This window comes from Salvelinus namaycush, chromosome 3 (genome assembly GCF_016432855.1).
Source record: "Salvelinus namaycush isolate Seneca chromosome 3, SaNama_1.0, whole genome shotgun sequence".
Taxonomy (NCBI): Eukaryota; Metazoa; Chordata; class Actinopteri; order Salmoniformes; family Salmonidae; genus Salvelinus; species Salvelinus namaycush.
In genome coordinates this window covers 76999937-77025125 of record NC_052309.1, presented here as the reverse complement: position 1 = coordinate 77025125, position 25189 = coordinate 76999937, and the positions used below count along the sequence as shown (strand labels likewise).

Here is a 25189-nt window from a genome sequence, read left to right as displayed (position 1 = left end):
AAACCCACACATGGTTTCCCTATCTCGTGTAGCATGATCCAGTTGCAAAGGAATGATGAATGAGTACATTATCAAAATGTACTTTGTTCTACTTAGTGTCCAGTTCTTTCATCTGATCAACTTTCAATCTCTTTCAAAGATAAGAGGAGTTAGTTCAGTGCCTTAAGTAAGACAAATGAGGCCTTGTCTTTAATGAGCACTAAAGCATGATAGTTGGGATCAGAGCCATAGAGAAATTCTCTGTCACTCCAACTTCTCTGCCATAGGAGAAAAATTCTGTCACTCCAACTTTAGGGGACAGAACTACAGTAGAAGGGTCGACTATGCTTTTTTACAGATCGTTGCTTACCTTTGAACCTCACTTGTTCTCTATCACAGACGTGTGTTTGTCAAGCAGCTGCCAAAGTAATTATTTAAGTTGTGACCTGGCTATGGCTTCCCGATCTATAACCCAGAAGGTAGCACCAGTTATTTGGGTGGGTTCCATTCAGCCGCTCCAGTATACCTGCTCAAAATGGAGCCGTGTCAAAGATTGCTGCCAATGTCATTCCACTCTAATACCATGTGATGCATCCTGACCTGAAAGTCATGGTTAAAAAAATATCTTTCCCCCAAACTCTCCCTGCCCTTCACACTGTCTGATCAGCCTGTGTTGATACCCGTGGAGCCGCTATGCCTTTTTGCCATTCACTATCAATTTGAGGCGCGATGTCGAGCCTCCTTGTCCCAACTTTAGCCTGTGCCGCCGTACGGTGGGAAAAGAGCAAAGTTCTCTATCAGCTTTTTAAAGCGTGGCCCTTCCCTCATAAAGGAGCCAGTCACTGACCGTTTCACCAGGGGTTTTACAGTTCAAACCCTGCCGAGAGGAGCGCACTGGGCTGCGGCATCAGAGACAGGTATATCAAGATGAAGAAGACTGTAACATAAATACCAGTGCCATTTTCCTCCAGGCTTTCCTTGGCCTCACCGAGGGGGATAAGAGGGGAGTGTGATGAATCGCTGTGCTTGTTGCACCTCAACAAACTCACATTTCAGCCTTGCTGGCAGAGAAAAGACGTGTTGCTCTGGTGAAGGTTAAGCATCTGTACACTAGCCGTGCGTGGCGTCCCATCCTATAAGACTCTTAATTAAACGCCCTCCGCCCATGTTCCTTCCTGTATAGCCTATGACCGTTAATGTCAGGGAATAGAGGAGAAGCGTCTCCCGCTGTCCGTCCTCTGTCATGACCAGCGGGACGGCTCTTTTTGATGGCTGTTTCACACACAGCGGATGTACATTATTTCTCGGGGAGAGAGAGGGAGAGTACAGCAGGCAGACTGTCATACAGCACATTGTGTTCGATGCCTGAAGTGAGAGGGACAGCTGATAACTATCCCCACTGACAGTCTCTCATGTCCAGTCAGATGAAGATACAAAGACCACGTCACTACAATACATACTGTATTCTCAGAGCTGAGTCCCAATGTGGCCCATGTTAGCACATTGAGTGTTGACCTCATCTGCATAGTTCTTCCATATGCTTTGACGTGATGTCTTTGGGGATTATACTTGTTGTGAAGGTGTTATTTGCTCTTATTTACCAATGTCCTTGAGTGCTGGTCCACTGCCCACTGTCCCATTCTCTACATAGACTGTGTTAAAACAGGATTCTGCTCTGGCTGCTTCTCCTGTCTTGAGCCAATGTTTACACCTAATGTATGCCAGGTATCCATTAAATCGTGACTATCTGAGCTTTAATCCTCAACAGGTCTGGGGCTTTGGCCACTGCTGGGCATCTTTATCTCAGTGAGTAAGTAATCACATTAGTCAAATTAAGGTGTTTGCATTTAGCCTGTTAGTTAATTAACAACTCTTGTCTTATTTCTGCTTGTTCTCTCCAAAGGCATAATCCCACTACTTGTTAGCTATCCTACTACCTCTGTCATTGGTCATTTTTCCCCCATCCCCTCCTCGAAACATTTTGTCCTTGTAATTGGAGTGAATCATTTCATCCCCCTGTCATACGTTAAAGTGCCACGGCAGAAGCACACAGTACCTGATTAATAGGGGCAGATTAAAACTCCATGTTCCCAGCCCCTTTCCCCCCTTGCTAGCTCTGGAATATTTCACCTGTGCCCTGAAGAGTGTAAAAAAATAACTAAAACAGTGGAGGATTGGAGCAGAGGACTACACTCATATCCCGACCTCACCTGATGCTAGTCAGAGACCTTGAAGGAGGAAGAGGCTGCCGGTGGCACCCCTCTCCCCCGTCTCCTCCCTATACCCCCTCCCACCGCCCCAGTAGCTGCAGATGAATTGGTAATCCGCTGGCCCCTCACTCAGGCCCTATCTAAAGAGCCAATCCATCCTCCCCCCTGACACTGATGGGTTGCCTCTCCTAGCAATTGGGCCCAGATGGATGCTGAGATATTGCCGGCAAGTACAAGAGAGCTTTGGCTCTACTCTAACCTGCATAGCTACACAGGGCTGTGTGGGTGTGTTTTGAAGTGGGATACTAGTGGTATGGTGTAGTGGGGTCAGTAGTGAAGCAATGTGCGTTCTGAACGTCACCCCGTGTGAGTGTGATGAAAGCTGAGGAGTGGGCCGTGGAGTGCGTCTGTGACTGATTCCCAGTTTAATGGCCTGATTGGGTTTGGGAAGGTGAGGAGATGGGGGGGGGGGGTGCAGCCAGGACTCTGAGCCTTTAACAAGACTGGCATCCATGCTTAAAGCTCTCATTTAGTAACGCCCAGCCCAACAGCCAGAGAGGCAGTCGCACCAATCGATTTGGGGATGGCCTTTGCGCAAACAGTATGAGGTGGAGACGCTGATGCCTTTTTGTACCACCCAGCCTCCAACCTCTGCTGACTTTGGGTTGGATGAACTGAGAGTCAGAGAGCCTTCACATACTCTATATAATCCATAGCATAGCATTCCTATAGGCTGTAGTCTTTGCCTGCGGGACAGTTTCTGGATCAGGCAACTGGAAGGCAATATCTTACTAAGTGGTTTCAGTATTATCCTCATGAGGCATAAAGCCTCCTGCCCTTTGATGGGGGGAGTTTAGTTCATAACTAGATGGACTGCATATTGTTTCTGCAGACTGCTGACTGATGCTGGCTTGTGTTTCTACCTGGATGGCCATGCTCGGGCATTAGCAGCATGGAGGACAGAGGAGGAAGCTGACTTATGTGTCCGTCCTGGCCAGCTCAGCACTCTTCCCACAGCCCATTAGGGCCTAAACAATCTTGCCTTGTCAACATTAATCGCTTTCAGATTAGCAATGGTAGAAGGCTTGCCCTTTAAAAGGTATTTTTAAAAATAGTGGTGCTATAATGAAAGGTAGGGGTGGATTAGGGGAGGGCTACATAAAGGGATCATTCCAGAGGATTGGCCCTAATCTGACCTCCGGGATGTTGCAATATCTGGACCCATCAAAAGCATTCAGGGATTAAGCAGTGTGTAGCTTTGCCTAGTTGGCATGCACCGGATCATAATTTGGCATCAGAAATATGCAATAATGTGAACCCGGTGACCCGAAGTCGAATGTATATTTATTATCTGTATCCTTAAATGCCTCGTCGTGTAATTTCTTTACTCAGCCAATCCTATTACTGTTGTCATGAGATGATGTAGGTGTATCATAGATTTGGCCAATATTTAGCTTACAATTTAATTCACTTTTTACATTAAATATTATACTTTACTCTGAGGATTTTTGTGTTTTAGTTTGCATGCAACCAAGTAAAATATGGGTTTGATTTGGTCTAAATTGTCAAATGAAAGGAAATTTGAGCTTTATTTTACCGTAAAAGCTTCCCTTTCAACTCTCCTAGTAGATAGCCATAAGAAGTTAAATCAAGGCTCCCTTGAGGCTGCAAGCCCGAAGCCGGGCACAATATGACAACAGCCACTTCAAGTGCAGGGCGCGAAATTCAAAATATATTTTTTAGAAATATTTAACTTTCACACATTAACAAGTCCAATACAGCATTTGAAAGCTAAACATCTTGTGAATCCAGCCAACATGTCCGATTTTTAAAATGTTTTACAGCGAAAACACCACGTATATTTATGTTAGCTCACCACCAAATACAAAAAAGGACAGACATTTTTCACAGCACAGGTAGCATGCACAAAACCAACCTAACTAACCAAGAACCAACCAAACTAACCAAGAAACAACTTCATCAGATGACAGTCTTATAACATGTTATTCAATAAATCTATGTTTTGTTCGAAAAATGTGCATATTTGAGCTATAAATCAGTTTTACATTGCAGCTACCATCACAGCTACCGTCAGAAATGGCACCGAAGCAGCCAGAGTAATTACAGACACCAACGTCAAATACCTAAATACTCATCATAAAACATTTCTGAAAAATACATGGTGTACAGCAAATGAAAGACAGGCATCTTGTGATTCCAGCCAATATTTCCGATTTCTTAAGTGTTTTACAGCGAAAACACAATATAGCATTATATTAGCTTACCACAATAGCCAGAAACACAAGCCATTCCCCAGCAGCAAAAGTTAGCGATCGTAACAAACCAGCAAAAGATATATAATTTTTGACTAACCTTGATAAGCTTCATCAGATGACAGTCCTATAACATCAGGTTATACATACACTTATGTTTTGTTCGAAAATGTGCATATTTAGAGCTGAAATCAGTGGTTATACATTGTGCTAACGTAGCATCTTTTTCCCACAACGTCCGGATATTTTTCTGACACTCACATATTCTGACCAAATAACTATTCATAAACATAACTAAAAAATACATGTTGTATAGGAAATGATAGATACACTAGTTCTTAATGCAATCGCCGTGTTAGAATTCTAAAAATAACTTCATTACGATATGCAGTTTACGTTATGGCGAGAGCGTGCCCAAAACCTGGCCGCAAACTACTAGTTCACATGTACGACAGATATATGAAATAACATCATAAAATGGGTCCTACTTTTGATGATCTTTCATCAGAATGTTGTACAAGGGGTCCTTTGTCGGGAACAATCGTTGTTTGGATTTAGAATGTCCTCTTCTCCAGTCAATTAGCACGGAAAGCTAGCAAAGTGGCGCTAAGCTCTCCTTCGTGAACAAACGCAGACAACGCAACACGCCTACTGTCCCGAAAAAATTTCAATAATCTAATAAAACTATATTGAAAAAACATACTTTATGATGATATTGTCACATGTATCAAATAAAATCAAAGCCGGAGATATTAGTCGTCTATAATGACAGCTGTACAGAAGGCAAAACCAGGTCCCTTCACGCGCTCTCCAGAAAACAGGAAACTGGGGACACGTCATACAAAGAGCATTTATTCGAGCCCAGATCAAGTTATACACTCAATTTCTTCTCTCACTGCCTGTCGACATCTAGTGGAAGACGTATGAAGTGCATGTATTCTAATAAATATCTCGGACCTTTATAGGCAGGCCCTAGAAGAGAGCATCGATTTCAGATTTTCCACTTCCTGTCAGGAAGTTTGCTGCAAAATGAGTTCTGTTTTACTCACAGATATAATTCAAAACGGTTTTAGAAACTAGAGAGTGTTTTCTATCCAATAGTAATAATAATATGCATATTGTACGAGCAAGAATTGAGTACGAGGCCGTTTTAAATGGGCACCTTTTATCCGGCTACTCAATACTGCCCCTGCAGCCCAAACAGGTTAAACTGCATGAGGCTATAACAGTCCCTCTGTGGGAGCTGTTACCTTTTGAAATGTCGTACACACACACACACTACTTGTTTGTTTTGGTGTTGTCACATAACTTAACTCCAGTACCCGCTGTTTTTCTGTGTGTCTTTCAGCGTTCACCATGATGATTATCCTGGCTCTGATCCGTATTGGTAAAGGCCGGGGCGAAGGCCACCCCCGTATGGCCCAGATCTCTGGGGTGCCAAACCTGTTTGGAGTGTGTGTCTACTCCTTCATGTGCCAGCACTCCCTGCCCTCCCTGGTGACGCCCATCTCTGATAAGAGGCGTGTGGGTACCCTGGTGGTGTGTGACTATGTCCTCATCCTTGGCTTCTACGGCCTGCTCTCCTTCACAGCCATCTTCTGCTTCGACAGCTCCCTGCTGCACGACATGTACACCCTCAACTTCACTGACAACTGTGACGTGCTGGACATCCCCGCTTTGCGCTACTTCCTGGGCCTCTTCCCCGTCTTCACCATCAGCACCAACTTCCCCATCATCGCAGTCACGCTGCGCAACAACTGGAAGACCCTTTTCCACCGTGACGGGGGCACCTACCCCTGGGTGGTTGACCGCATCGTCTTCCCCCTCATCACCCTGGTGCCGCCCATCATCGTGGCCTTCTGCACCCACAACCTGGAGTCCCTGGTGGGCATCACGGGCGCCTACGCTGGCACGGGCATCCAGTACGTCATCCCCGCCCTGCTGGTGTACTACGGCCGGCGCCACCTGGTGCCTATGCTGGGCACGGACGAGGTCAACAAGCACCAGTCCCCGTTCCGCCACACCTTCTGGGTGTGGTTCGTAGTGGTGTGGGCTACCTTCTGCCTCATGTTTGTCACAGCCAACATCATCCTGGAGGACACCAAGAAATGAGAACACTGACTGACTGTGAAAGACCGGTTTCTCTGTGTGGGTGTCTTGTATTTCTACATTCTCTCTACCTGAGGCCTTCCAGAACTTGGTACAGGTCGGACGGTGTGCCTTTTTATGCTGCTCTTGTAGCATGGGGAACCCTTTTAATTACAGTGGTAATCAGCAGTTGAAACAATTATAAAGTGTCCTCCCCACCCCTGTTTCAGTAAAAAGCTTGAGGATGGGACTGGAGAAATGTAACCATTATCAAATTCATAGACCGAGCTATGCATGCAAGGACTAGCCTTCCATGATATCACAATTAGAATTTTAACCATGTTTTGAGGCTATAGAGTGTTTATTTACATTTACTTTGTTTACAACATTGGAGTACAGAAAGATTATATTATAGGTACTGATCAGTTGTGAGAGTTGAACTAAGCGGATGAGGCATTTCTAAGTTATATTCTTCAAGAATCAACGGGCACATATAATTAATAAATGTATCAACTGCAGATCACCCCTTTTAAGAGTAATCTATACCATTTGTGGAAAGGGACCAAATATCTAGTGATTGTATGAAAGCTGCTACTGTATGTAGGAACGCAAGGAAGAGGACCTTGTTCACTCTGTTCCAGTGTCCCTCTGTAGAAAGATACAAGCTGAACAATCAAAGACTGTATTAGCAAGGCATTGCACTACACAACAGCACTGTTTTTAAGCATATACAAAGAGCTGGTCAACTTGTTTCCAAATGCCTCATTTTAAATCCAAAATAACTGAAGGAAGGATAGAGCAGGGAGGTGTCAGTGTTCCTCTGGACCTTCAGAAACAGTGTTGTGGCTAAAGACAGAATATGCTGAAACTATGGAGAGAGCTCAGTGGAGGAAAAATAGAACCTGACAACTAACGCAACGCTCCTGTTGCTAATGGCAATGCAGAGAGACTTTAATGCGGCTTTAAAATTAACTTGGGATGGTGAAAAAAGCAAGCTAAATTAATCTGCGATAATCAGTTTATTATGGCTGGCATTTTTACATTCCTCACTGGTGGCTCTGCCTCAGTTCTCCTTGTCTTCCCTGTGAACAATGAACTTTTGTCCATGACAGATCCCTGACTGATGGGCCTGATGGAAGAGCTCCGTCTCTGGTCATCAGGAGACCGATCTTGAGTTCAAACTCTGTACACATACCACCCTCATGTTTTACTGTTCACCACCAAATCATCAGCTCCATGTCAGCACCCGACTGCTCTCTGTTGAACTTTGACCCCAGAAAGTTATCAATGGACACAGGAAGGTTTATGTTGGCTACATCACCAGGAGCCAACTGGTACGGTGCCTACTGTGCCCACAAAGACTCCTCTACAGTAGTCCCAGTATATCTCTTTTTGCAATCACTGGTTTGCTCATACCATGAACTGCACTGTTGGTTAAGGTCTTGTAAGGAAGCATTTCACGGTAAAGTCTACACTTGTTGTATTCTGCGCATATGGCAAATAAAGTTTGATTTGATTTAAACCATCTGTCTCGTGCTCGCTCGTAACGAGAACTTGTCAGCTGGCTGATTTGTTGTCAGCTCTTTACTTGAGGTTTTATTACAGTTTCCTGGTAGCTCAGTTTGATCGACTAATTAGATGTTACTTCCAGACATGTGGGAACAGCCTCTTCGCCCCGAGCTCTGCTCATGCTGATATCCACATTATACGCTTCTGTCTCATTGTCATGTCCTCTGGTTCTATATATCTATATATCTCTGCTCTATAGAATATATATTATGTCCCATTATAGTCATCAAGTTTGGAGCCCAACTACAGGAGTCATACCTTTGTGAAACAGTATTGTTGTTGGGGAATGTAAATCATGTTTTGTGGTGTAGGGCTCCATGTTACGCGGTCACATTTAGAATAGTGGTTTTCTTTTAGTATGTAAGTGCTAAAGTAATAGCTAAAGTGTATCGTTAGCTGCCTGTCATGAGCACACTTCGTCAAAAAGGGAAATACTTATTACCATTCATGGTTTGCACCTGCAACATTGCACAAGTTTGCACATAATTGCCTTGGGTTTTACCTTTTTGTGTGTTTTACGTAGACTTTTGCAAATGGTTTATCATCCAGATGTTTGTAAGGGTTGATGACTATGGTATTTATCTAACAGTCTTCAATGGTATTCTTAACCCATCAATATATACAGCTTGACACTATTTAAAATGCATTAGACTAATAGTCATGCATTGTAGCATATTGATGGCAGTACAGTTTTGTTGAGGACTATTGAATGAGAGACCTCTGCATGTTGTTGGTATTGTGTGTGTTAGGACAGAAAAAGAGTGCTGACTATTTCTGTAACACTGCTTCTCTTCAATCTTGGGTTCCTTCTGGTAATTATTGTAAACATTACATTTCTGCATGCAGCTCTTTCCAAAATTCTGTAGCCAGTAGTCAGTTGTTCCTTTAAGCCTCCAGATTGTGATGGATAGTTACTCCTCTTCTTATTTTTCCTCATCTTCTTTTCAATACAAATGTGCAATATGTTTTGAACTGGGTTGGGGAAGTGAGATTTCAAGCGAATTTGAACTGTTTCTGAGAGTGTTTGTCTGTGTGTGTGTATACTTGTGTGTGTCACTTTGAAAATATTTGAAATGCGTGCGTCTGACTCTTATTTGGAGTTGTGAAATGTGCCTTTTTCCTGGGGTTATTGTTTCCATTAATTTGTTGACTGTTGTTTTTCCTGGCACGTCTTTGTTTTAAGCAGCCTGTCAGATAAGATCTGCATGTAAGCCAGTTAAATTAACTGACAACCAATGTCTCCTTAAAATAAACTGGGATATCCTTGTCTTCTAAAGTGTGGGTTCGCCTCATCTTTGTGACTTTGAGGCAGTTTTGTGATTATTAAAGAGATATGTCATTAACATTGTAATTTCAGAACATTTCCTTTAATATATCAACATTTAATAGTGGAATGATAGTTTTTCACAATATTTTTTCCAAAATGTTTTTATTGGGCCCACACAAAATTTACATTCTGATGGTGCAACCTTCTTATTGGCCAACAAAAGATGTACTGGCTCTTGTCAAATTAGTGTTTTTTTAGGCTTTTTGAGGTTGGTTAGGTTTTGCAAATGTTTAAAACAAATGCACTATGTATTATGTGGGTTGAATGCTGTAACACAGAATAAAACAATGAATTAAAGTCCCATGATGGTAGACTGCCCCTTACTACATATAATCTTTTAACCTGTCTAGCCCCGGGGTTCCGCTAGCGGAACTCCTCCCACATTCCACTGAAAAGGCAGAGCGCGAAATTCAAAAAATATTTTTGAGAAATATTTAACTTTCACACATTAACAAGTCCAATACAGCAAATGAAAGATAAACATCTTGTGAATCCAGTCAACATGTCCGATTTTTAAAATGTTTTACAGCGAAAACACCACGTATATTTATGTTAGCTCACCACCAAATACAAAAAAAGCACAGACATTTCTTTCACAGCACAGGTAGCTTGCACAAAACCAACCAAACTAACCAAGAACCAACCAAACTAACCAAGAAACAACTTCATCAGATGACAGTCTTATAACATGTTATACAATAAATCTATGTTTTGTTCGAAGAATGTGCATATTTGAGGTATAAATCAGTTTTACATTGCAGCTACCATCACAGCTACCATCACAAATAGCACCGAAGCAGCCAGAGTAATTATAGAGACCAACGTGAAATACCTAAATACTCATAAAACATTTCTGAAAAATACATGGTGTACAGCAAATGAAAGACAAACATCTTGTGAATCCAGCCAATATTTCCGATTTTTTTAAGTGTTTTACAGCGAAAACACAATATAGCATTATATTAGCTTACTACAATAGCCTACCACACAACAGCATTGATTCAAGGCAACAGTATTGATAGCGACAAAACCAGCAAAAGATATTAATTATTTCACTAACCTTCATAAACTTCATCAGATGACAGTCCTATAACATCATATTACACAATACATATATGGTTTGTTCGAAGATGTGCATATTTAGAGCTGAAATCCGTGGTTATACATTGTGAAAATGTAGCAACTATTTTCCAGAATTTCCGGATATATTTCTGACACTCACCTATTCTGACCAAATAACTATTCATAAACTTTACTAAAAAATACATGTTGTATAGGAAATGATAGATACACTAGTTCTTAATGCAATCGCCGTGTTAGAATTCTAAAAATAACTTCAGTACGACATGCAGCTTACGTTATAGCGAGAGAGCGCCCAAAATCAAGGTGGAAAACACAACACATTTTCGACAGAAATAGGAAATAACATCATAAATGGGTCCTACTTTTGTTGAGCTTCCATCAGAATCTTGCACAAGGGGTCCTTTGTCCAGAACAATCGTTGTTTGGTTTTAGAATGTCCTTTTTCCCTCTCGAATTAGCAAGCAAAACTAGCCAAGTGGCGCGAAGCTGTCCATCGTGAACAAACGCAGAGAACGGAACACGCCAAAACTCCCGAAAAAATGTCAATACTCTGATAAAACTATATTGAAAAAACATACTTTACGATGATATTATCACATTTATCAAATAAAATCAAAGCCGGAGATATTAGACGTCTATAACGAATGCTTTTCAGAAGCCAATACTGATGACCTTTCTGCGCCTTCCTGAACAAAGGAATTTGGGGTCATGTCATTCCAAGCTCTCTCTTTTGACCATAGATATACCTAGAAACCCCATTTCACCTCTCACTGCCTATTGACATCTAGTGGAAGGCGTATGAAGTGCATGTATAGTCATAAATTTCAAGCAAATTGATAGGGAGGCCCTGGAACAGAGCCTCGATTTCAGATTTTTCACTTTCTGACAGGAAGTTTGCTGCAAAATGAGTTCTGTTTTACTCACAGATATAATTCAAACGGTTTTAGAAACTTGAGAGTGTTTTCTATCCAATAGTAATAATAATATGCATATTGTACGAGCAAGAATAGAGTACGAGGCCGTTTAAATTGGGCACGATTTTTTCCCAAGGTGAAAATAGCGCCCTCTATCCTCAACAGGTTTTAACCATCATTTATTCACATTACTTCAATAAAATATTTCAGTCGTGTATAATACATTAGCTCTATTTGATGACTTAATTTGATTCCAAGTCATCTCGTCTATATAGAGCTGCTGTCTGACAAAATCACTATTTTTTTGTGATTCTTCAAAGCAAATAAGGCACTTTTAGGGCTCCTGAGTGGCGCAGCGATCTAAGGCACTGCATCTCAGTGCTAGAGGCGTCATTACAGACCCTGGTTCGATTTCAGGCTGTATCACAACCGGCCGTGATTGGTAGTCCCATAGGGCGGCGCACAATTGGCACAGCGTTGTTAGGGTTTGGCCGGGGTATGCTGTCATTGTAAATAAGAATTTGTTCTTAACTGACTTGCCTAGTTAAATACATTTTATGAATGCTGTGCCGAATACAACCGGTGTAGACCTTACAGTTAAATACTTACTTACAAGCCCTTAACCAACAATGCAGTTTTAAGAAAAATACCTAAAAAAATAAGAAATAAAAGTAACAAATAATTAAAGAGCAGCAGCAAAACAACAATAGCGAGGCTATATACAGGGGGTACCATTTAGTCGAGGTAATTGAGGTAATATATTCATGTGGGTAGAGCCCAGTCAATTTGACAACGACATTTGCTGGCCCCAGTCAATTTGACAACGACATTTGCTGGCCCCAGTCAATTTGACAACGACATTTGCTGGCCCCAGTCAATTTGACAACGACATTTGCTGGCCCCAGTCAATTTGACAACGACATTTGCTGGCCCCAGTCAATTTGACAACGACATTTGCTGGCCCCAGTCAATTTGACAACGACATTTGCTGGCCCCAGTCAATTTGACAAGAGACGGTTTGTTGTTGAGTTGTTACACGTAGTAGCTTTAATTCACTGTGTTGCATAAGTTCAACCGTTGTTCTTTTTACAATGGTTTTCATAATGGTTTTCAATGATTTTGCCTGTATGTGAATTCAATCAATTCAGTCTAAATGTTTTCAATTGTATGATTCCTATATTTCTGTTTCGAAAAGGAAATAAAAGCATTTTGTTTGTCTGGACCTTTTGAACCTTAATTAAAGAACAGATGTTTGAAATTAACTCTTTGGTGAAGTTCTGTTCTCATTTAACATTCACTTGTACTTACATTTCACTTCCTGTTTCAAAAGACCAATAATGTTCTGTTAGAAACCCTTTGATGATGAGGGTTTGAAACATTTCCAATTTGAACGGCCTGGTTTGGACAAAATACAACTGTCAAACTATCCCTCACAATGCTATTAAGCACTTTATCCGTTTACTTTTTCATATTCAGATGACTGTTTAGAACGCATGAATCACTAGTTAAATGTTAATTTGCTGTAACTTGTGTCATTTTTATCGCTGTTATCTATCTCCTGTCATCATGTGGCGGAGTTTGGGAAGAAAGTGTCATTGAAGGGTGTGTGTGGTCTCCTGGCATCATGTGGCGGAGTTTGGGAAGAAAGTGTCATTGAAGGGTGTGTGTGGTCTCCTGGCATCATGTGGCGGAGTTTGGGAAGAAAGTGTCATTGAAGGGTGTGTGTGGTCTCCTGGCATCATGTGGTGGAGTTTGGGAAGAAAGTGTCATTGGAGGGTGTGTGTGGTCTCCTGGCATCATGTGGCGGAGTTTGGGAAGAAAGTGTCATTGAAGGTTGTGTGTGGTCTCCTGGCATCATGTGGCGGAGTTTGGGAAGAAAGTGTCATTGAAGGTTGTGTGTGTGGTCTCCTGGCATCATGTGGCGGAGTTTGGGAAGAAAGTGTCATTGAAGGGTGTGTGTGGTCTCCTGGCATCATGTGGCGGAGTTTGGGAAGAAAGTGTCATTGAAGGGTGTGTGTGGTCTCCTGGCATCATGTGGCGGAGTTTGGGAAGAAAGTGTCATTGAAGGGTGTGTGTGTGGTCTCCTGGCATCATGTGGCGGAGTTTGGGAAGAAAGTGTCATTGAAGGGTGTGTGTGTGGTCTCCTGGCATCATGTGGCGGAGTTTGGGAAGAAAGTGTCATTGAAGGGTGTGTGTGTGGTCTCCTGGCATCATGTGGCGGAGTTTGGGAAGAAAGTGTCATTGAAGGGTGTGTGTGGTCTCCTGGCATCATGTGGCGGAGTTTGGGAAGAAAGTGTCATTGGAGGGTGTGTGTGTGGTCTCCTGGCATCACTTCATGTTTTCCACTCCCTGTCTTGCGTGAAGATCCTCCATAGTCTTTTGTCAGTGACAACAGATCCCTCTTTTTATGGTCATAATAAACCTTCCTGCTGAATTTCAATCTTGACAGGGCTGCGACACAGTCATTTAATTCACCCTCTGGCCTTCTATGTACAATACCTTCAGAAAGTATTCACAACCCTTGACTTCTTCCACATATTGTTGTGTTACAACCTGAATTTAAAATGGATTACATTTAGATGTTTTGTCTCTGGTCTACATACAATACCACATAATGTAAAAATTGTATTATGTTAATTTTTATAAATGAAAGCTCAAATGTCTTGAGTCAGTATTCAACCCCTTTGTTATGGCAAGCCTAAATAAGTTCAGGAGTAAAAATTGCTTAACAAGTCACATTAGTTGCAAAAATTGTGTTTAGTAGTGTTTAATATGATTTTTGAATGACTACCTCATCTCTGTACCCCACACGCAATTGTCTGTAAGGTCCCTCAGTCGAGCGGTGAATTTCAAACACGGATTCAACCACAAAGACCGTGGAGCTTTTCCAATGCCTCACATTAAAACAGCAGACATTGATTATACCTTTGCGCGTAGTGAAGTTATTAATTACACTTTGGATGGTGTCTCAATACACCCAGTCACTACAAAGATACAGATGTCCTTAACTCAAGAAAACGCTCAGGGATTTCACCATAAGGCCAATGGTGACTTTAAAACAGTTTAATGGCTGTGATAGGAGAAAACTGAGGATGGATCAACAACATTATAGTTACACTGCAATACTAACCTAATTGACAGAGTGAAAAGAAGGAAGCCTGTACCAAATACAAATATTCCAAAACAAGGCACTAAAGTAATACTGCAAAAAATGTGGCAAAGCAAAGCTTTATGTTTGCGGTAAATCCAATACAACACGTTACTGAGTACCACTCTCCATATTTTCAAGCATAGTGGTGGCTGCATAATGTGGGTATGCTTGTAAAATCCTAGAGGGAAAACCTGGTTCAGTCTGCTTTCCACCAAACACTGGGAGATGAATTCACCTTTCAGCAGGAGAAAAACCTAAAACACAAGGCCAAATCTACACTGGAGTTGCTTACCAGGAAGACAGTGAATGTTTGTCTAGCAATGGTTGTCTAGCAATGATCAACAACCAATTTGACATTTTGAAAAGAACACCATCCAGATGTGGAAAGCTCTTAAAGACTTACCCAGAAAGACTCAACGCTGTAATCGCTGCCAAAGGTGATTGTAGCATGTATTGACTCAGGGGGCTGAATTCTTATCTAATGAAGATATATTTGTCTATTATTTTTCATATATATATATTTTTTTTTTTACAAATGTAAGAATCTTCCACTTTGACATTACAGAGTATTTTGTGTAGATCGTTGAAAAAAAATACAATTAAATCCATTTTAATCCCACTTTGTAACACAACAAAATGTGGAAAAGTCACGGGGTGTGAATTCTTTCAGAAGGCCCTGTGTGTGGGTGTGTGTTTGCGGGTAGAGCTGTAATTGGAAATTAAAACTTTGCTTGGCTTAATTTATTCACAGCTTATTTAATGTCTTCATGATTTATACCATGTTTGGATGGAGAGGGGAAGAGGGGAAGGAAGAGGGTATGGGGTGTTACTGAAATTGACTGCACTGCTTTAATTGGATCAAATGAGGATTTTTATCTGACCTGGTTGGCCTCATCAGTACTCCCCCAGCACAGGGCCAGAGACACGTGGTTAGTTAGAAAGTAGGCCATTCCCAATACCTTGGCTGGCTCAGTTAACAATATAATGACTCATCCTCAGACACATGCAATAGGCCAACAGAAGAGTTGTCTGTATTTTCCACTACTCATTATGTGATCTGCATTAATGATTGTTCAACTGGCTGGCTCAAACTGATCCCCTGATCCATGCTGATTGACCATGTCTATTCCGCTGTGCTGACCATACAGTACCCATTGCTGTGCACTGATTCCACTGTGTTTTCACCCACAACACAATCTTCATCACTGAACTTCATTTTGTGCTGTCGTCTTTGATCATGATGTTATTGATGTGGGAGAGGAGCCTATTGATCATGTATCTGCTGTCTTAACCAGCGTTGATAGAGAGCAGCAGGCAGGTGCATGATTCTGGGTGCCAGGTAGGTAGCACAGGGAAGCATGAGGCAGGGCTCTCTGCTACTGGAACTGCTGCAGCCCTGAGTCACAGAGGAGGGTACCACCTGCTCCTTATCAGTGGTCACCTTCTGTCCTCCCTCCACTCTCCTTCATTCTCTCTCCTCCACACCCTGGGGGAAGAGAGGATGTGATCAACCTGGCAATGCCAGGCTAAAGAGGATTATTCTAGGTGTTGTATTAGGAGAGGTGCCCAAACCGACATAGCAGAGGAAGTCATTAAAGAGAAAGCAGTAGTAGCAGTTGGATAGAAGTTCCCCTTATTCTAACAAGAGGGTTCTGGAGGCTTGAAGATCCCCTTATTCTATCAAGAGGGTGTTGGAGGCTTGAAGATCCCCTTATTCTAACAAGAGGGTTCTGGAGGCTTGAAGATCCCCTTATTCTATCAAGAGGGTTCTGGAGGCTTGAAGATCCCCTTATTCTAACAAGAGGGTGCTGGAGGCTTGAAGATCCCCTTATTCTATCAAGAGGGTGCTGGAGGCTTGAAGATCCCCTTATTCTAACAAGAGGGTGTTGGAGGCTTGAAGATCCCCTTATTCTAACAAGAGGATGTTGGAGGCTTGAAGATCCCCTTATTCTAACAAGAGGGTTCTGGAGGCTTGAAGATCCCCTTATTCTAACAAGAGGGTGCTGGAGGCTTGAAGATCCCCTTATTCTATCAAGAGGGTGCTGGAGGCTTGAAGATCCCCTTATTCTAACAAGAGGGTGTTGGAGGCTTGAAGATCCCCTTATTCTAACAAGAGGGTTCTGGAGGCTTGAAGATCCCCTTATTCTATCAAGAGGGTTCTGGAGGCTTGAAGATCCCCTTATTCTAACAAGAGGGTGCTGGAGGCTTGAAGATCCCCTTATTCTAACAAGAGGGTGTTGGAGGCTTGAAGATCCCCTTATTCTAACAAGAGGGTGTTGGAGGCTTGAAGATCCCCTTATTCTATCAAGAGGGTGTTGGAGGCTTGAAGATCCCCTTATTCTATCAAGAGGGTGTTGGAGGCTTGAAGATCCCCTTATTCTAACAAGAGGGTTCTGGAGGCTTGAAGATCCCCTTATTCTATCAAGAGGGTGTTTGAGGCTTGAAGATCCCCTTATTCTAACAAGAGGGTGCTGGAGGCTTGAAGATCCCCTTATTCTAACGAGAGTGCTGGAGGCTAGAAGATCCCCTTATTCTAACAAGAGGGTGCTGAAGGTATTGATGGTGAATGTAAAGGCACTGGCGCAACGAACCGCCCTTGCTGTCTCTGCCTGGCCGGTTCCCCTCTCTCCACCGAGATTCTCTGCCTCTAACCCTATTACGAGGGCTGAGTCACTGGCTTACTGGTGCTCTTCCATCCCGTCCCTAGGAGGGGTTCGTCACTTGAGTGGGTTGAGTCACTGACGTGATCTTCCTGTCCGGGTTTGGGGGCCCCATTGTGTTCGTGCCGTGGGGGAGATCTTCGTGGGCTTTTCTCAGCCCTTTCTCAGGGTAGTAAGTTGGTGATTTGAAGATATCCCTCTAGTGGTGTGGGGGCTGTGCTTTGGAAAAGTGGGTGGGGTTGTATCCTGCCTGGTTGGCCCTGTCCGGGGGTATCGTCGGACGGGTTCCTTAGTGTCTCCCGACCCCTCCTGTCTCAGTCTCCAGTATTTATGCTGCAATAGTTTATGTGTCAGGGGGCTAGGGTCAGTCTGTTATGTCTGGAGTATTTCTCCTGTCTTATCCGGTGTCCTGTGTGAATTTAAGTATGCTCTCTCTAATTCTGAGCGCTGGGACCATGCCTCAGGATTACCTGGCCTGATGACTCCTTGCTGTCCCCAGTCCACCTGGCCGTGCTGCTGGTCCAGTTTCAACTGTTCTGCCTGGGGCTATGGAACCCTGACCTGTTCACTGGACGTGCTACCTTGTACCGGACCTGCTGTTTTCGACTCTCTCTCTCTACCGCACCTGTTGTCTCTAACTCTGAATGCACGGCTATGAAAGCCAACTGACATTTACTACTGAGGTGCTGACCTGTTGCAGATGTTTATACATCTGCATTACTTGCTGTTTGGGGTTTTTGGCTGGGCTTCCGTATAGCACTTTGTGACATCAGCTGATGTAAAAGTGCTTTATAAATACATTTGATTTGATTTGAAGGCTAGAAGATCCCCTTATTCTAACAAGAGGGTGCTGGAGGCTAGAAGATCCCCTTATTCTAACGAGGGTGCTGGAGGTTAGAAGATCCCCTTATTCTAACAAGAGGGTGCTGGAGGCTAGAAGATCCCCTTATTCAAACAAGAGGGTGCTGGAGGCTAGAAGGTTCCCTTATTCTCGAAATGCTACACTCTTGTTATTCTGGCCATAGGTTATCAGGTATTAGAACCTGTTCCGGTGTCGACCCAGCCTATATGATAGTCCAGTTTTCAATACAGACAGTTTAATTGCTAAAGTGGATATTTATTAGTAAAGTAATATATTTTTCATGGCATGCAGTATGTATCATGTATTTGAGCCTCCTTAGCAGTCGGTGGGTTTAATGGAAGTCTGTGGGAGAGATTCAAGTCACACTGGAAGAAGTGTTTTAGGGACGATGGCCAAGCCCTGCGTGGTGAAAAGCTCTTAGCGTCTTATTGGCTAGCATCGGGAAGGGAATACACAGGCATCGATAGTAGGGATAATAGGTTCCAACTAAATTACCCCTCCTCTCCAGCTACCTGTCTTAAATTGTTTTCCCTTTTTCTCTCTCCATCGATAGGTAGGAAGCCAGCACTGGTTGAATATTCTGGAGGAGCCACTGTCTGGAAAACATTTCAGTGATTGATTTATGACCATTACAGGACTCACAGTGGAACACAAATACCATTTACCTCAAGTCTATATTGTTTACGTTTTAGGGATGTTAAGGCGTCTGTGTGATCTGCCTTACCCTTCAGCTGTTCATCATCAATCAACTTTATCAGCCTACTGTCCCAATACTCAATATTCATTCGGTCTGCACTGGTTTCTCAAAAGCAACATCGTAACAGACTATAAATGGAATACCAAAATGTGTGAATAGCTTATCTCATGCTGGGCTGTAGAGAGTTTCAAATTGATGTTTAATCCATGCCTGGAATACTGCATATACATGTAGAGGAATATCTGATGTTTGGGAAAGGTGATAGTAGAAAGCGTGTTCTGTATAAGTGACAGACAGACCACATGATGGTATCTTTATGTACCATTAAACCCGTTCAGGATTCAGGACACAGGTGGCTAGAACAGGTTAATCCTATCTGATGTCTCCTATCTCACTGCTGTCTACTGGGGGAGGACTTGACAGCTGTCTGGTTAACATACTCTCAATGGCATGAAATCGCCTGTGACATGACATGGGTTTCTCCAGTCCATACACACCTCTTACCCTTTCTCCACCCCTACAGTACAACACGGACAGTGTCCACTCAGGGGTGTCCTAGTAGAAGATGATCTGTCTGGTTAGCTATCAGTCACCTGGAGGTCAGTGTTTAGGTGGGGTAGCACTAGGAAAGGTCCCAGTCAGGATGCAGACATGCACTCATACTGTAGGCCTGCTACACGGAGCCTTACTCTCTGTCTTGTTGCGTGTTTGCATAGCTCCATGTTGACAGCATGGCGGCCCAGCCTCAGACCGCACCTGGCTCTCAATCTGCCGTATTTACCCAGGATTCACAAGGGTTTCTCACTGAGGATCAGTGAGTGAGCAAACACCATGGACGGGGTTGTCTCGCTGGCTGGCTGCTGTTTACTCTCGCTACAGTGTCAGGAGTGTCCTTGGGACAGTGTGCAAACAGTCAGTTATCAATCCGCAGACGCTGGCAAACCCATATTATTTCAACATAATTCTCTCATGTCCCGGATTTACCCCAATGTGTGTTTTTGATGATTTTAAAATGTTTTTAAATCGGTTTATCTTGGCGAGCCCATGTGACAACGTAATGCTTAGTCAAGATGATTTATATGGGAGTCTTAGTTACTGTCTGATTGCATCAATATTTTCTTTAGAATAAAGGTTTATCTTAAACCCCTATTCCCTCACTCTTAAGCCATTGCTGACCACAAACTGCTGTGGTTTTGGTTTAGACATTTGACCAATCGACTGGCTCCTTACAGGGAGTGCAGTCCTCTCCCTCTCCAAAAAAACTGATAATAGATTTTAGATGATAGGAGGGGAGGAGGAGGAGGGGGTGCTGGTAAGAGGGGGTGGAGGTGTGTGAATTTGATCTGGGCGATAAGGCTCTCTCTCTCTCTATCAGTGCCCAGAGCTGTTTGAGCCCTGCCTCGTCATCCATCACTGGCCTGGGGAGCCGCCACCGCCACCATTGCACCGCCGCAATGTGTGCTGCATAGCAGATGGGGCAGAGTGCAGCAGTCCACCCCCCCCCCCCCACACACCAGACACATTGCAGCATAGGTCCTAAGCCTGGTTTCTTATGTTTCTCAAATGCCATGTCAGTTACAGTCCCTATACACGTTTTGGCTCAACAGCAGCGCAGCACAGGGACTGAAACATTCACTGCCTCTGACACACCTGTAGGAAAACCCGTGGCAAGGTTAATAGTGTTAATTACCACAGTACTACACAGTCTCTTTGAGGATGACAGTAGCAGTTGCTAATCATGCATTCTCTCAATACCCTGCTCTCTCATTATTTATAAGCTACCTTTCCCATGTAGGTAATCAGTATGGGGGAAGGTATAGGGATATGTCACACTGGGCCTGAACATTTAAATGGGCCATCACTCAACTTCTGGACAGCACTGAGTCTATGTGATCACATTCCCCAGATATGGAGAAGGTCATGGGTGGTAATATGACAGGAATGCTACATCTGTGTGTGTGCTGGGTGGGTAATTGGCATGAATGAGTGATCTGAGACTAGCAGTCCAAAGGTTCTCAGACAGGATGCAGTCCATGGACTTTCCCTGGGCTAGCTAGCTCGTCTGACAAAAACGGTGAGAATTTAAGCTCTGTGTGTATGTGTGATTGTGTAAGTATGTGAGTGTGTGGATGTGATTGAGTAAGTGTGAGTGTGTGTACCCACCCGTCGACCATCCCTCCCCCTTCCCCAAGGGCTCTGACCGTCGGCAGGAGGAAGGAGGCAGGCTAGCGTGCGCCTGGCAGGAGAGGATTAAGAGACAAAGTTTGGATTGATGCGGTCCGACAGTGTCAGACAGTCAGCTCCACGCCTCTCATTAGGATACGCCGGCGGAATATAAAATGTCTGCCGCTGATGGCAGCTTAAGCCCCGTAGAGTGATGATGCTAAAACAGCCGCAGCGGGACTTGAGAGAGACGCGGCAGCCAGGCAGCAGCTTTGGTCACTGTCACGTCTCCTGTCCCTGTCAGTGTCTTTGTCCTTGTCCTATCTCTGTCCCTGTCTCTGTCTCCCTCCCTGTCCCCGTCCATCTCTGTCCCTGTCTCTGTCCCTGTCCCTGTCTCTGTCACTTACACACTGACAATTTATCGCTTTGTCAACTGGAGTGTGTATCAACTAAAGTCTGTATCAACTAGTATGTGTATCAACTAGTGTGTATCAACTAGAGTGTGTATCAACTAGTATGTGTATCAACTAGAGTGTGTATCAACTAGTATGTGTATCAACTAGAGTGTGTATCAACTAGTATGTGTATCAACTAGAGTGTGTATCAACTAGTATGTGTATCAACTAGTATGTGTATCAACTAGAGTGTGTATCAACTAGAATGTGTATCAACTAGAGTGTATCAACTAGAGTGTATCAACTAGAGTGTATCAACTAGAGTGTGTATCAACTAGAATGTGTATCAACTAGAATGTGTTTCATCTAGAGTGAGTATCAACTAGAGTGTGTATCAACTGGAGTGTGTATCAACTAGAGTGTGTATCAACTAGAGTGTGTATCAACTAGAATGTGTATCAACTAGAGTGTGTATCAACTAGAATGTGTTTCATCTAGAGTGAGTATCAACTAGAATGTGTATCAACTAGAGTGTATCAACTAGAGTGTATCAACTAGAGTGTGTATCAACTAGAGTGTGTATCAACTAGAATGTGTTTCATCTAGAGTGAGTATCAACTAGAATGTGTATCAACTAGAGTGTGTCAACTAGTATGTGTGTCAACTAGTATGTGTATCAACTAGAATGTGTATCAACTAGAGTGTATCAACTAGAATGTGTATCAACTAGTATGTGTATCAACTAAAGTCTGTATCAACTAGTATGTGTATCAACTAGTGTGTATCAACTAGAGTGTGTATCAACTAGTATGTGTATCAACTAGAGTGTGTATCAACTAGTATGTGTATCAACTAGTATGTGTATCAACTAGAGTGTGTATCAACTAGAATGTGTATCAACTAGTATGTGTATCAACTAGTATGTGTATCAACTAGAGTGTGTATCAACTAGAATGTGTATCAACTAGAGTGTATCAACTAGAGTGTATCAACTAGAGTGTATCAACTAGAGTGTGTATCAACTAGAATGTGTATCAACTAGAATGTGTTTCATCTAGAGTGAGTATCAACTAGAGTGTGTATCAACTGGAGTGTGTATCAACTAGAGTGTGTATCAACTAGAGTGTGTATCAACTAGAGTGTGTATCAACTAGAATGTGTATCAACTAGAGCAGGGGTGTCAAACTCATTCCACGGAGGGCCTAGTGTCTGCAGGTTTTTGGTTTTTCCTGTCAATAAAGCCCTAGACAACCAGGTGTGGGGAGTTCCTAACTAATTAGTGATGTTAATTCATCAATCAAGTACAAGGGAGGAGCGAAAACCCGCAGACACTCGGCCCCCCGTGGAATGAGTTTGACACCTGTGAACTAGAGTGTGTATCAACTAGAGTGTGTATCAACTAGAGAGTGTATCAACTAGAGTGTGTATCAACTAGAGTGTATCAACTAGAGTGTGTATCAACTAGAGTGTGTATCAACTAGAATGTGTATCAACTAGAGTGTGTATCAACTAGAGTGTGTATCAACTAGAGAGTGTATCAACTAGAGTGTGTATCAACTAGAATGTGTTTCAACTAGAGTGTGTATCAACTAGTATGTGTATCAACTAGAGTGTGTCAACTAGTATGTGTATCAACTAGAATGTGTATCAACTAGAGTGTATCAACTAGAATGTGTATCAACTAGAGTGTGTATCAACTAGAGTGAGTATCAACTAGAGTGTGTATCAACTAGAGTGTATCAACTAGAATGTGTATCAACTAGAATGTGTTTCATCTAGAGTGAGTATCAACTAGAATGTGTATCAACTAGTGTGTATCAACTAGAATGTGTATCAACTAGAGTGTATCAACTAGAGTGTGTATCAACTAGAGTGTATCAACTAGAGTGTGTATCAACTAGAGTGTGTATCAACTAGTATGTGTATCAACTAGAGTGTGTATCAACTAGAATGTGTTTCAACTAGAGAGTGTATCAACTAGAGTGAGTATCAACTAGAATGTATATCAACTAGAATGTGTTTCAACTAGAGTGTGTTTCAACTAGAGAGTGTATCAACTAGAGTGAGTATCAACTAGAGTGTGTATCAACTAGTGTGTTTTTCAACTAGAGTCTGTATCAACTAGTGTGTATCAACTAGAATGTGTATCAACTAGAGTGTGTATCAACTAGTGTGTTTTTCAACTAGAGTGTGTATCAACTAGAGTGTGTATCAACTAGAGTGTGTTTTAACTAGAGTGTGTATCAACTAGTGTGTGTATCAACTAGTATGTGTATCATCTAGAGTGTGTATCAACTAGAGTGTGTTTTAACTAGAGTGTGTATCAACTAGTGTGTGTATCAACTAGAATGTGTATCAACTAGAGTGTGTTTTAACTAGAGTGTGTATCAACTAGTGTGTGTATCAACTAGTATGTGTATCATCTAGAGTGTGTATCAACTAGAGTGTGTATCAACTAGAGTGTGTATCAACTAGTATGTGTATCAACTAGAGTGTGTATCAACTAGAGTGTGTTTCAACTAGTGTGTATCAACTAGAATGTGTATCAACTAGAGTGTGTTTTAACTAGAGTGTGTATCAACTACTGTGTGTATCAACTAGTATGTGTATCATCTAGAGTGTGTATCAACTAGAGTGTGTATCAACTAGAATGTGTTTCAACTAGTATGTGTATCAACTAGAGTGTGTATCAACTAGAGTGTGTATCAACTAGTATGTGTATCAACTAGTATGTGTATCAACTAGAGTGTGTATCAACTAGTATGTGTATCAACTAGTATGTGTATCAACTAGAGTGTGTTAACTAGTATGTGTATCAACTAGAATGTGTATCAACTAGAGTGTATCAACTAGAGTGTGTCAACTAGTATGTGTATCAACTAGTATGTGTATCAACTAGAGTGTGTCAACTAGTATGTGTATCAACTAGAATGTGTATCAACTAGAGTGTATCAACTAGAGTGTGTATCAACTAGAGTGTGTATCAACTGGAGTGTGTTTCAACTAGAATGTGTATCAACTAGAGTGAGTATACACTAGAATGTGCTTCAACTAGAATGTGTTTCAACTAGAATGTGTATCAACTAGAATGTGTATCAACTAGAGTGTGTTTCAACTAGAATGTGTATCAACTAGAATGTGTTTCATCTACAGTGAGTATCAACTAGAGTGTGTATCAACTAGAGTGTGTTTCAACTAGAGAGTGTATCAACTAGAGTGTGTATCAACTAGAATGTGTATCAACTAGAGTGTGTTTCAACTAGAGTGTGTTTCAACTAGAGAGTGTATCAACTAGAGTGAGTATCAACTAGAGTGTGTATCAACTAGAGTGTATCAACTAGAATGTGTATCAACTAGAGTGTGTATCAACTAGAATGTGTATCAACTAGAGTGTGTATCAACTGGAATGTGTATCAACTAGAGTGTGTTTCAACTAGAGTGTGTTTCAACTAGAGAGTGTATCAACTAGAGTGAGTATCAACTAGAGTGTGTATCAACTAGAGTGTGTTTCAACTAGAGAGTGTATCAACTAGAGTGAGTATCAACTAGAATGTGTATCAACTAGAATGTGTTTCAACTAGAGTGTGTTTCAACTAGAGAGTGTTACAACTAGAGTGAGTATCAACTAGAGTGTGTATCAACTAGTGTGTTTTTCAACTAGAGTCTGTATCAACTAGTGTGTATCAACTAGAATGTGTATCAACTAGAGTGTGTATCAACTAGTGTGTTTTTCAACTAGAGTGTGTATCAACTAGAGTGTGTATCAACTAGAGTGTGTATCAACTAGAGTGAGTATCAACTAGAATGTGTTTCAACTA

At 42.3% G+C, this 25189-nt stretch overlaps 1 protein-coding gene across 2 annotated transcripts in view; it reads left to right on the top strand.

Annotated features, from left to right (window-relative positions):
* Positions 1-9841, top strand: part of LOC120039157 (transmembrane protein 104-like) — a 78890-nt gene extending 69049 nt beyond the window's left edge. For both annotated transcript variants that reach the window (XM_038984687.1, XM_038984681.1), the window contains exon 10: positions 5811-9841. In XM_038984687.1, the coding sequence (XP_038840615.1) occupies positions 5811-6574 (764 nt within the window). In that variant the 3' untranslated portion in view covers positions 6575-9841. The remainder of the gene's footprint in view (positions 1-5810) is intronic.
* The last annotated feature ends 15348 nt before the right edge of the window (positions 9842-25189 follow it).